This window comes from Colletotrichum jinshuiense, chromosome 6, assembly GCF_051148585.1.
Source record: "Colletotrichum jinshuiense chromosome 6, complete sequence".
In the NCBI taxonomy this organism is placed as follows: Eukaryota; Fungi; Ascomycota; class Sordariomycetes; order Glomerellales; family Glomerellaceae; genus Colletotrichum; species Colletotrichum jinshuiense.
Window position 1 is genome coordinate 108,154 of NC_139313.1, and position 13,019 is coordinate 121,172.

Genomic DNA, 13,019 nt, shown 5'->3' on the forward strand with positions numbered 1-13,019 from the left:
ACTTAGAAATGAACTAGATGGCCCCCATGACTCATCTTGTATGCATACCTGAGTTCTGTCGCCTGTCCCGTATTCAACAGGGTCAGCATACATCTACGGAGAGGCTGTGTGATTATTCCAATCTCATCGCATTTGTTTCGCTGGCAGCGCCACAAAGCTTGGGCCACAAGCTCCAAGCGGTTCTGCCCGGTGACTCTTCGAAAAGCCGAGTTCTCCTTCAGCCACACACCGCGGCCACATCAAGTGTTATGTAAGCAGATCGCCACCTGAAGCTTCCACAAGCTGGCGGAACCCAATTGGCAGGTGGTAGGTGATGACCAGCAAGGGTTTAGTGACGCACACCGAGGAACGGAGAAACCCCGGTCACCTTTCCCCCTACTTTACCTTAGCGACAAGCAGCAGGGGACTTTTTTTGCTGGACCCCGCCATGAGTTCCGTCCACTCACCAATACCAGTGTCAATCCAACCCACCCGCGGTTCCCTGGGGAGCCACACATAATCATAATTTGGACATCCCTCGTCCTCGCCGCGACGGAATAAAACCACTGGGCTGCCCATTTGCTGCGGGCTCTGCCTCAACCTCTTTCACTCGCGCTGGACCTCAAAGAAATCGGAACCCAGATAACTAGCTACTAGCTACAACTGTCCTAAAAAGCACCCGAGACCAAACCCAGGAGCATATTCGCGCACCGAGAAGCTGCCAGAAAAAGGCTACCAGCCTCGATCAGATTGTCCCGTCGACCAGACGAGCTCGTCTTCTTATCCCTTAAAACCACCGCCTAAGAGAGCGACGATCGTTTCCATGGCTGACACACAAGCTGCGAACGACTCGAACCCCTCTAGGGGCAATCGCAACCGCGGAAGGGGCCGCGGAGGAGGTGGTGGCGGAGGAGGAGGAGGCAGCGCTGCATCGCGCGGCAGAGGGAGAGGAGGACGTGGCAGAGGTGGTAACAATGCCGGCGCGGCGGCGGCGGCTCAACCAGATGCCTCAAACACACCACAACCGGCGTCGAGTAAACCAGACAACAAAGTGCTTACCCGCGCCGCTGTTACGGAGGGCGACGATACGGCAAGCAATGACGGCGAGGTGTGCTTTATCTGCGCGGAGCCGATCAAGTTCCACTCCATTGCGCCATGCAATCACAAGACGTGCCACATCTGCGGTTTGCGCATGAGAGCCTTGTACAAGACCAAGGATTGCCCCCACTGCCGAGTAAGTCCCGCTACCTCTCCCGTATGTTTAATGCGCGGAAGCTGACATCGAGGCAGACATCGTCACCCTTCGTCGTATTTACAGAAGACGCAAACAAGCGCTATGAAGACTACACCGATGCCGATATCACGAGTTTCGACAGTAACATTGGTATTCGGTATACAAACGAAGAAATCGTCGGCGACACCGTCGTCCTCCTGCGCTACAACTGCCCGGCAGACGACTGCGTTTTCGCTGGACTGGGCTGGCCCGACCTTCACAGACATGTGCGTTCAACGCACCAGAGGAAGATGTGTGATCTCTGCACCCGGAACAAGAAGGTCTTCACCCACGAACACGAGCTCTTCGCCGACAAGGAGCTCGAGAAGCACATGAGACACGGCGATGACAAGCCCGGTGCGATCGACCAGACTGGCTTCAGAGGCCATCCCCTCTGCGGATTCTGCGGGTCACGCTTCTACGATGACGATAAGCTCTTCGACCACTGCCGTGAAAAGCACGAGAGATGCTTCATCTGCGACCGAAGAGACTCGAGGCACCCTCACTACTTCGTCAACTACAATGCCTTGGAAAAGCACTTCGAGAAGGACCACTTCCCATGTCTGGACAAGGAGTGCCTGGAGAAGAAGTTTGTTGTGTTCGAGTCGGAAATGGATCTGAAGGCGCATCAGCTTGCGGAGCACGCCAACTCGCTATCCAAGGACGTTCGAAGAGATGCGAGAGTCGTCAATATGTCTGGCTTTGACTACAGACCAACATACGAGAACGAGAGACGTGGGGGCGGCGGTGGTGGTGGTGGTAGTGGAGGAGGAGGCAACGCCGGCGGCTCATCTGGCGGACGTCAGGGGCGCGGGCGTGGGCGGGACCCCAACGCCGAGCCCATCCCGCAAAGTTCTGCGCAGCCCCTTCGTCGCGATGAGCTTGCTTTCCAAAGGCAGATGGCAATTCACTCAGCACAGTCGGTCTCCAACCGCACTTTTGGTGGGCAGCTCTCCGCGCCCTCGGCAACGTCATCTACGTCGTCTCGCCGGGGCAACGCTGCCCCGTCAGCATCATCGCGCCAGGCAGCTGCGCCTGCGCCTGCACCTGCACCCGCGCTACCCACTGCCGAGATGGAGCAGCTCAGCGTGACCGATGTCGCATCACTGCCTCCCCAGGAGAGGGCGTTGATGCTGCGCCATCAAGCAGTCATCGAGCGCGCCTCAAACCTGCTCGGCCAAGATCAGACCAAGATGAGCACCTTCCGCGAGTACATCTCATCCTTTAGAAAGGGAAAACTCACCGCCCCTCAGCTGGTCGATGCCTTCTTCTCGCTCTTCGCCGACGCGTCGTCCAACGCCTTGGGCACATTAGTCCGCGAGGTCGCCGACTTGTTCGAGGACAAGAGCAAGGTCACGGCCCTGCACAAGGCCTGGCAGGACTGGAGAGCCATCAACGAGGACTACCCGTCTCTGCCTGGCTTGGGCGGCATGCACGGTGCCACCACGGCCTCCAGCGGCTGGGCCAGCGCAGCGTCGCCCTCCCCTACCGCGCCCGCCGCGGCGCCCAACCAGAAACACTCAAACAGAGTCTTGCGGCTGAAAAACAGCACTCGCGCCGGTGCCTCTGGACCCAAGCCCGTGGCACCGTCCTCCTCGTCAAGCAACTGGGTCTCGTCACCCGCCGTGCGCCCCCCGGCATCGTCCGCTTTCCCCGCCCTCCCTGCGTCCTCGTCGTCATCTTCTGCTGCATCATCCCGGCCATCATGGATCGGCCCCAACAGCCAGTCATCCAGCAACAGCAGATCGTCCGGCCCGGCGCGGTCGGCCCCGCGGCCAAGCGCCAGCGCCGACTCTTTCCCCGCCCTCCCCCCGGCGCAAAAGCCCCTCACCACGATCTTCGGTTATGGTACGGGCAGAGGCGTGCGACGCGACCTCGGCGGCGCCGCCAGCAACTTCAGCTGGGGATCGGCCCCTGGAAGCGGCGCGGCAAGCGAGAACGCGTCAGAGAAGGAAGACGAGGAGGCCGGCCAGAGTGCAGGCGGCAAGAAGAAGAAGGGCAAGAAGGTACTTGTCCAGTGGGGATGATCAACCGAAAGCCGGCGGGCAGACATGCGTGCGTGACGGATGCGAGGTATCTTGACATCTCGTCAACGCAAGTCGCGAGGAAGAACAAGTTGCTTGCTTGGGGAGTTGGACCATACATACATGGATGGCCCCGGGGTTTTGGAGGGGGAGAAGAAAGGTGAGGGGGAAAAGTTGAAGCAAAGCAAAAAAAAGTAGAGGAAAGATTTGAACCCCAAAAAGTAAAGAAACAGGACAAATATGAGCACGCTGGCCCTCCAGCGCCGAGGTAGATTGTCTACTGCGGGAATTGAGAACCCGGATAGAGTGGGCTTTTGACTGTTTTACGTGATCAAAGTGTCGTTGGCCTTCAAAAAGGCAAGTAAATGTAGGAAGCGAGGGCCCGTTTGGGGTCTCCGTTGAAAGAAATGGCTAATCACACGGCCTGAAATCATGGGCGCATTTTACGACGAAAAATAGAACCGGATTGTGTAACACAGGCGAGGTAGGACAAGTCCCTCAGATGAGCGCACCCATTCCCTCGAAGCGCGTTTGTCCAGCGAGCGCTGGTTAGCTTGCTCCAAGCCGGGTCACTCTGGCACAATTAAGAACATCGTCCAGTGCAATGTTTGAGGTCAGAACAAGTCAGGGAAGGTATGGCAATAAGCAAATATCCAAGCGGTAAAATCATTTTTGTACGAAAGTCCGTCCTTACAGGCCTGCCGGCTCGTAGTACTCCCGGAATCTATCAGTGTTATCCCACTCCACTGTCCAGACCACATTCCAACAGTCCAACAATAACCGGGGGAATTTGACTGTCCAAAAAGCGAGATAGCCATCGGGCAAGGGGCCCACTGCCCGCTTCAACGAATCAGGCATATCTTCGTAGTGGTTCTTTTTGTTTCGCAGTGCCCTGAGCAGATCGAGAAGTTTCGATCCTGTGTATTTGCGCTGCTTCCCAAGGGAGTCTACAAACTCCCGAGGCAACAGGCGCAGAAAGTCGTTCTTGGTGATGGCCGGCGCGTGCTTCTCCAAGTAAACAAGGTGTTCGCTGGGAGGATCTCTTGGCTCCTTCTCGAAATGATCCGAGACGTCGCACAAGAAGGCAAGACGCTTCTTGGCTGGCCAAAAGAAGGGATGCGCCATGACATCACGGGCCGATGGGCGCTCTTTGGGGTTCGCGTTCAACATCAAGCCGACAAGGTGCTTGGCCTCATAGGCAAAGTCACCGAGCGCATCCAACGGTGCAAGGTTGTATTTGCCCTTGCGAATATTGACCTCTCTCATGTAGCGGTCGCCACAGTCGAAAGGATGTAACCCGTTGGTGAGGACGTAGAAGAAAACCAGGCCCAAACTGAATATGTCGATCGAGCGAGTGGCACGGCGGTTGGACATCATGTCCGAGCCAACAAGGATGGAACCCGATCCACTGTTGATGCTGGCCTCCATCATGGACGTATCCCTGGCATCGTCGTCGAGCAACAGTTCAGGGGCCCGCCAGCCCGAAGTTCCGGCGGCGCGACCAGTTGTTGCACCGAAGGACGACTGGCCGCCTTCCAGCTTCTTGCATAGGCCAAAGTCAGAGACGAGGAGGCGTGGTCGGCCGTCCTTGCCCATGTTGACAAGAATATTCTGAGGCTTCAGATCGCGGTGAACGATGCGAAGGTTGTGCAGGTGGTAGATACCGTTGGTGATTTGATACAGCACACCGGGCAGGTCGGTCTTGCCTGCTTGAGCCAGTCTGGAGAAATGATGAGGCTTCTCAATAACGTCAGCGAGAGAGGCTGCACATCGCTCGAGAGCAATGTACAAGAAGCCATCCCGAACTTGCTGGGCGTAGTAACGGATGACTAGAATTCGTCAGGGATGCTTTCCACAGAAGCAAGGAGTTGTATATCTTACCGTTGGGGTGGTCATCACTCTCTCGCAACAGCTTCGTTTCTTGAGATGCGATGTCATAGAATTGGATGAGCATCCGCTTGACGGCAACCTCCCGCCCATCAAACTTGCCAGCAAAGACCAGGGTGCCATTGCTACCTGTGCCAAGTTGATTGTCGGTGTCTACTTCAATATTGCCCATCCTGATAATTGGTCCGGTCACCGCCTGCATGTCGTTGGCGACGGTCATTACATCGGGCTCCAGGCGAGTCGCCTGTCCGCCCAGCTTCTTGGCCTTGTTGACAGCATCCTCGACAGAAGCGGGCGGATCGTCCTCGCGAGATTGCGACATTTCTTCTCTCTTCTTGCCCTTCCGATGCTTTGTGCCGCCACGGCGGCCACGGTGGGCAGGCTTCTTCTTTTTTACTTCAGGTGTGCCGGGCTCCGGAGGGGTCGCAGACTGCTCCTTCTCAGGAACAACTGCTGACTGAGCCACAGCGGGTGCCTGCTCATCCTCCTTATCGGTAGGATTCGCAGGTACTGCGGTCGCAAGCTCAGAATCTGACTTGATCTCGGGAGTGGGCTCATCAGGCTTAGGCACAGCGTCTGGTTGTGTGGGCGCAGACGAGACTTCGTCGTGGATCGTTGGCTCAGGAGTAACGTCCGGCCCCATGTCTTCCGTGTCTGAAGCAGCCTCGTATCGCATGTTCCATTTTGTCGTCTTCGTCTTGTACCATCGGCGCAGATCCTTCTGATAGAAGAAGAGAACGGAAACGATGAGCACGATGAGGACGGGGTTGGAGAAGAAGTCGATGACGCTGTTTGAGACGTGATACGGGATCGACTTGACTTTTTTGACAATTGTCGGCGTCTCGGCGGGCTCCTCGGGAACTGGGGTGGGCAGCACCGAGTCGTTCTCGGGATCCGGAACTGTATCAGAGGCATCTGGTCGTCCAGGGAGACTGGGCGGCTGATAGATTTTCCCCCTAATCACACCATCCATATGGTGTGTGCCGATCATAGCTCCAATTCTCTGCGCTTCATTCATCTTTTCCCATGGCTGGCCCAGCTGGAACCACTCTGGCTGGGAGGTCTTGGCCACGGGGGCGTCGACAATGAGGGGGTATGAGCGTCCCGACAGGGCGTACCAATTGCCCATCTCAGTCTGATTGACAAAGATTCGTTGGTTTCTGATGCGAGCCACGCTATCATCCTTGGCCGGGGGGACCGGTTGGGGGAGGACAATCAGGTCCGGGTTGCTACTTGGCTCGAGTCCGTACGGCCTGCAGACATCGAAAACCTTGACTACAGGGGATGGAAATTTCTCGCTGCAAAAGGCCGCCTCCTTGTCACGTTGGCCGTAATCGAAACCGTAGATTCTGCCATCATGCCTTGTGGTGTGGTAGCGGTTGTCAATGGACTGCTGATGCTGGTTGAGCAGGTCGTAGTCATTGGTATTGGGAGTCCAGTCAAAGTATTTTAGTGTAGCGATTGGGCGGCCGTCTCTGCGAGCAATGCCGACCTCGTACTCGGTGCGACCCAGGGTGATTGTGCCGGTGGAGCTGCACTCTTCATTGTTCTGATCATACAGTGCATTGGGGCGTAAACAGCTCTCTGCTTCGTTTATGTGGGAACCGCCAGATCCGAACCACTTCAGCACCCGGCCAGTGGCGGCATCGAGGGTGATCATGGTCGTCTTTTTGGTACCGGTATACACAATGGGTGGGTTTTCGAGGGCGGATGCGCCCTCGTCAACCATTTGTTTCATGGTCAGGCCGGTAGACAAGAGCCTGGGCTCGCTGGAGCCGGGAACCCAGTAGAAGATGTCTCCGTCGCGGGTGGGCTCGATGGCCCAGACGTAGTGGTCGATGAAGTTGTAGTCGTCGTCCAGGTCGGACGCGTTCAGGCGGTAGTGTTTTGTTTCCACCATTGACTGGTCAACCTCCAGGTGCCAGCGCTCCAGGGCGGTCCTGCGGTCGCTGGCGTAGAGGTGTCCATCGACGGTCGCCAAAAGAACGAAGTCTTCTACTTCCCAGTCCTTCAGACTCCGCGCATGGTGCTGCGTAGAGATCCCATCGCCCCCGACGCGGGAGGCGATGGGTCGATGTCCAGAAGGAGGTGCTCGCACGGACTGAGCCGGAGCCAAAGTTGCGATGGCGCTCGCATCGTTAGGAATAAGGATGTTGTCGGGGTTGGCCCGACGGTTGTGTTGCTTGGGTTGGGGCTGCTTCGAGGTTACGGAGTTTCGGCGCCTCGGAGACTCGACAGCATTGTCGGCCTTGATATGGGTAGCGGCCCAGTTGCGGGCGGCGGGATCGGGGTGGATTTCGTGTGCGGCCTCATGTTGGCTGCTGCCGGCGGCGGGTTGGTGTTGATGGAGTCGCTGGATCTGGGCGATGGGCTCGACGGGCTTTTGTTGCTGGGCGTCGGCGAGGGGCAGGCAGGAAATGACGAGGACGGCGAGGGCGAGGAGGTATGTCCGCTGGCGGGCGACGTGCCTCCCTTCGCCTGGAGGCCGTCGCAGCATGGTGGGTTTGTTGTGATTCGGAAGGGATTTACATCAACGCTTCCCAGTTGTGTTGGAGGAGCAGGCGAGACATGGAAGCAGCTGCGGGCGTGGTGGTTCGACGAAGCCGGCGGGAAACGCCCATGTGAATGTGGGTTGGACTGGCGAACTAAATCGGAGCCCACAAGTACGCAGCGGATGGGACAGCTGCGGAGACAGATGGACGGATGGAGGAGATGGAGATGCGAGCACGAAGGAAGTGTGAGGATGAATGGTTGAAAGTTGTGGGCGGAAGGGGGGGAAGGGTGCTGTTGAAGGCACGGGCAGACGGTGATGGAGAACGGGGAGTGGTGGTTCGTTCGGGAAGAGGGAGCGAGAGGGTTAGAAGTGGTGCAGGGCAGTTTGGATGCTCTTCTTTTTTGATCCTGTCAGCTTTTGGGGGTTTGGGGGTTTGAGGGGGTTGTTTTTTTCTTGGGCTGAAGCACGAGCCTGTGGCAGCCAACCAAGCCAAGGCCCAGCCCAGTGCCAAATCCAGTGTCAATGTAAATGTCTGTGTGTGTGTGTGTACATAGCGAGTGTGTTGGAGAGGCGCGCGGCGTGTGGAAGGCAAGGGAAGCAAGCGGCAAGGAACGAGGTTTGGTGTGTAGCTAGCGCTGGTGCACAGTGCAGGGCAAGAAGAAGCCGTACATGCCTTCCGACGGGTTGCATATTCGTACACAATCGTACCATGGCGGACCGGGATCACCTGTGACTGAAAGGGGGCGCCGAAGGCAGGGGCAGGGAAGAGGAAACATGACGGGCAGAGCAGCACGGCGCTGGGCAGACAAACCGCTTGCTCTCCTCCTTTGCGAGCGTGATGTGATGTGGTGCCGATGTATACAGTCCACCGAGGCGGAGGGCCGCAGGTGCGCACCGTGAAGACCCACCATTCCCGTCAAGCGAGCTCCACCCGCTTTTGGCGGTTTGGCCATTCAGAGCAGGCAGCTCTTCCCCCAGTTTCGAAAGGGAGGAGCACAGCACCGGACCTGGGCCACCGGCTGCCATGTACTGTACCTACATACGTACATGGTACATACCGTACGTAGGTACATGGCCTGCCCACCTTATCCTCTCCAGGAAAGGACCGCCCTTGGGAACCTCAAACTGTGGCAAACTAAAATCGCGGGGTTTTGGCAGAACAAAACAATGCGATGCGATATCCATAGCAGGAGCGGGCGTGGAAAAGCGGGAATATCGGGTCACCATGGCCATGGCATAGACGGTAGCTCGAGTTGTTTGTTTGGGGTTCGACGGCACCTCGTCAATTTGATGACTCTGAAGTGAAGCCCTGTCCTTCCGGCCAGGACAGAAACACTCGGACAAATTCAGGGTCCTCTGCTCGTTAGGGCTCCGGTTCCCGAACCCTTGAACCAGCCCCCCCCCTAAGACGGCTAACGGCCTAGCCACACGCTGCGCCCGGCATGGCTTTCACTCATGTTGCTTAGTGGCCGGTGTCGCAATGTCGCGGTAGGCTTGGTAAGATGAGGTCAGCACAGTGCAGCGCGGAGCCGGGGGATCGAACTTGGGGCGTCGTCGGGTATTTGGGCGAGCTACAGAGTATACTCCGTAGGTAGTGCACATTCGCAGCAGTGCCACTACTGCGAGTTGTGGCTGGACCTGAATTCTTGGAGAACGACCAACCGATCCACGCAACCCGACTGGACTGCTGCGGACCTCGACCTACCTCGACCCAGCCGCGGGAGCTAGGCTAGAGGCAAGTACGAATACCTGTCACTGCTGCTGTCTGATGTGAGCGGTGGATTCGTCATTCACCCTCGTGGTTGGCCACCAAATCGGTGCCTATCCGCGTCCGTCGAAAGGACCGTCGGGCGCCGGCGCCGGATCAATCACCAACTCTGTCGGTGCGGCAGACTATCACTGCTGACGGAACCGCTGATCGGGCAGATCGGCTGCATCAGACACAGTGTCCTTAAGCCGTGGCCTGCTTTTCACTTGGTGTCGCCATCCGACCAAGGACAGGTGACGGGTGTTCCTGAAGGTCCTCCGTCACTGGTTGGGAGAAGATGAGATATGGGAGGTGCGGGAAGCAAGCAGGTTCGGTGACACGGGAGAATACAGCCAGGTACCTTGGCCAATCACACTGTGTCGGCTGTCTTAGTCATTGCGCCAATCTTGAGCCAACCGTAGGTTTTTTTTTCTTCTTCTTCCCATGTGCCGATGCGGGACGGGCAGAAGAAGAGAACTCTGGTTTCTTGGAGGACCACCACCACGACGATTCGCAAAAGGTGCTGCCCCCCTCCCCCCCCCCCCTCCCCAGCCAACTCGCCACCCCCTGATACCTGTTCGTCAATCTCTCGCTCACTACAGAACATGGTGCACACTATCATGTAGCATCTGCCCTTGCCTCGGCCCACCTCACGGCCTCACCTAGACATGCAACACCCGCACGGCATGCCAGGCACGGCAAAACTCACTCTCGACTCGACGACCGCCGGCTAACTAGCCTCTGACGTTTGGTCTCCCAGACAGAGCGGTTGAACGGTTCGCCTCTCGGTTGGCCCTGTCTTGTCTTATCTTGTCTTGCCTGGTCTTGTCTTTGTGCTGCCCCGTCCAACAAACACTCCGAAAGCAGATCAACCTTTTTTCCAGCCGCAGTCTTCCCTTCCATCTGGAACCTGACAAGTGACAAGAAGCGGCATCCCAGACATCCCATCCTCCCTCTCGTCGTTAGCTCTCCCAGTTCCAAGCTCTCTGCCCTCCCTGCAGCTCATCCCATCTCATATCCCTTGCTTCAGAGTTTTGTTCTAGAGTTTCCTTCGCAAGAGTTACATTTTTTCCGCAGTCGGTCCAAACGGCCAAACTCTGTCGACGGCCGTCGGGATGTCGCGTTTGCGGGCTCGCGGAAGGTTCCAGCATACTTTCTTCTTGTCTCCTTTCGAGGCTCTAGCGCCCGCCGTAAATAAAAAAGCACAGACTAATAGGTCCCAGCCACGACTCGGCATACTTTCCATGCTGCAGTACCTGCAGTACTAGCACGTATCATGCAACCCCCACGACAGCCTCACCCGAGACCCCAACTCTCTCGTGCCTCTCGTACAACTACTGTGTTGGCGCGCTGCGCCAGCAGTCGTGGTAACCCATAAATATGGCTCACTGTACGCGCGTATGCAGCAAAAGTCCACTCACCGTCTGCCGGTCTCCGCCCTTGGGCCCGAGTGCGAGGTCATGGAGCGGACGGTCCACGGCCCCCCCCCCCTACACTGCGCTACCCGACCCAATTCCCTTCATTCCCGGCGGGGCTTATTGTGTGATATGGACCTCAGGTTCAGGCCATCATCTGGCTCCGGCCCCCATGTCCAAAGGCCGGGATTGATACGATGTCATTTCTGAACCCTTTCGACTTCGGTCCGCCGACCTTGAAAACTGCATGTGAATCATTGAATTTTCACCCAAACGGCCCGTATTTTCGGCCCGCTACGACCTCAAAACTTGATGACATTGATGGGTCTCTTCGTCCTGCCGAAATAGACGGCCTCCAGCATGGGCGAGTTTTCCGATGCTGCGCCCAATGCCGCCCCAACTGTAGATTGCGTCCTCATCTCGCCCGGAACCACCATCCGAGTCCGCCCTTGTTGGCCGAATATCCTGCAAGCACCCCCCTTCCCCTCCCCTTCCAACCGCCGCACGTCACGAGGTCTCTCCCGTTTTGCAAGCGCCGCCCCCAAGTTGCCCCCTTGATTTTCAACGGTCTCGGTTCAGAATGGGGGCCGTCTGTTGGGTCGGTCGTCACGTTGGAATGCAAAGTCCCGAGTCAGCTAGTAAAGTGGAAAACCAAGACCCTTGGTTGTGTGTCATCATTCGTGTCTATGGATCGATGCTACCAATGGCAGATCTAAATGCGCCTCCCCCTCTTCCCAAACCGGGTATCAAGTGTCAAACAAAATATCAGCCGTCAAAATAAAAAGGGCCGTCGCCCTGTACATGGGACATCGTAGGCCCCTGGCGTAATCGACCTCGTTGCAATATATACAAAAGAAGTTGTTCATTTCTTTTATTTAACAGCTGGTGCCAAGATTGATAGCTAAAAGAAAGTTAGTGGGTTGCTTAAAAATCGTGACTCAAGCTGGTTCGGCTTACCATTCGCAAACAAGCAGTATGTGTCAGCGTGGTTCAAGTTTTCGGCGCTCTTCAACGCCTTGACGGCATCGTAGCCGTAGACGCCGTAGTCGAGCGTCCCCTTGACCTGGACCAGGTGCGTCATCTCGTGGAGAGTCGTTGTCGCCCTGTCTTGTCCGTGGCAGGTTGTGGCAAGGTCGGTGAGGGCGGTGAAGTACAAGGGGCAGTTGACCATGTAGTTAAACACCGGGACCGTGTAAGCCAGGACTCCCGGTACGCATGAGGTGTAGACGTCGGTGCAGTACTGCTTCGAGCTGCTCTTGCCCTTGGTGCATTCGGTGACGACTTTATTGAATGTATCGGCGACAATCGTCTTCGCTGCCGCAGTGCTGTTCTTGAAGTACTCATTCATCCGCTTGTCATTCTTCTTGGTAGCGTCGGCGGCTGCGCGAGCAAGCTTCACGCAGTTACCGAGCGCCGTCGTCACCGTAGCAAGCTGCGTTCCCTTGCAGTCGGCCTGGACAGCGGTGCGCTTGATCTTGTTGTTGAAGTTGATTCGGGTGAGGGTCGCATTTGCGGCGTCGACGTTCTGGATGTGAAGCTTGTTGCTGACGAGTGCGTAGGTGCCATCGAGTTCTGTCGAGTTGCCCTTGGCGTAAGGGATGTGGGCGTTGACGAGGACATCATAGTTGCCGCCCTTGCTCACGTCATGCAGCCTTGCGAAGTCGATGTCGATATTGATGACTTCGCCAGCCCGGACAGTCCGGAAGGAAGCATCCGTGATGAACTCCTGGGGGGCCATGCGCAATCGCACGCCTTCAAAGGGAACTCGGGAGTCTATCCGTGTTAATACCGTCAATGCAAGATGGATAAAAGAGGAAACCTACTGTTGCTGAAGACAGCCACCTTTTCAACGGCGGACGAGTCCAAGATGGTACCGGGAGTGAAGAGCTTAAGAGTGGAGTTGCCAGAGTTTGTCAGGGTGGCCTTGATCCCGGTGTTGCCGTCACGGGCCAGCTCGATCGTGAGTGGTTGGCCTCTTTTGGAGAGAAGGACAGGTGTGGCGCTCACGAGTGAGACCATGAGAGTGAGACTATTGAAGAACTTCATGTTGACTTGTGAAACTGCAGCTGATCGATGTCGAGGAGGAGTTGATGTGGTGTTGAGGCGTGAGAGTGATGATCCAAACAGTGAGTAGTTGAGAGGGGTGCGACTGAACTTGTCCTTATAATGAACCATGCTCACCAGTTCTCGTCGTTTAGCC

At 56.8% G+C, this 13,019-nt stretch overlaps 3 protein-coding genes across 3 annotated transcripts; 1 reads left to right on the forward strand and 2 right to left on the reverse strand.

Annotated features, from left to right (window-relative positions):
* Positions 1-802: 802 nt before the first annotated feature.
* On the forward strand, positions 803-3,279 carry EsH8_VI_000030 (E3 ubiquitin-protein ligase HEL2; the record flags this gene model as incomplete). Its single annotated transcript, XM_083271283.1, has 2 exons — positions 803-1,213; positions 1,270-3,279. The coding sequence occupies 2 exons, from the start codon at positions 803-805 to the stop codon at positions 3,277-3,279; spliced, it is 2,421 nt and encodes an 806-aa protein (XP_083126457.1).
* Positions 3,280-3,966: 687 nt separating this feature from the next.
* Positions 3,967-7,660, reverse strand: EsH8_VI_000031 (bifunctional endoribonuclease/protein kinase IRE1; the record flags this gene model as incomplete). Its single annotated transcript, XM_083271284.1, has 2 exons — positions 3,967-5,105; positions 5,158-7,660. The coding sequence occupies 2 exons, from the start codon at positions 7,658-7,660 to the stop codon at positions 3,967-3,969; spliced, it is 3,642 nt and encodes a 1,213-aa protein (XP_083126458.1).
* Positions 7,661-11,694: 4,034 nt separating this feature from the next.
* On the reverse strand, positions 11,695-12,865 carry EsH8_VI_000032 (uncharacterized protein; the record flags this gene model as incomplete). The annotated part of the gene is made up of 3 exons (XM_083271285.1): positions 11,695-11,720; positions 11,777-12,592; positions 12,643-12,865. The coding sequence occupies 3 exons, from the start codon at positions 12,863-12,865 to the stop codon at positions 11,695-11,697; spliced, it is 1,065 nt and encodes a 354-aa protein (XP_083126459.1).
* Between the last annotated feature and the right edge of the window lie 154 nt (positions 12,866-13,019).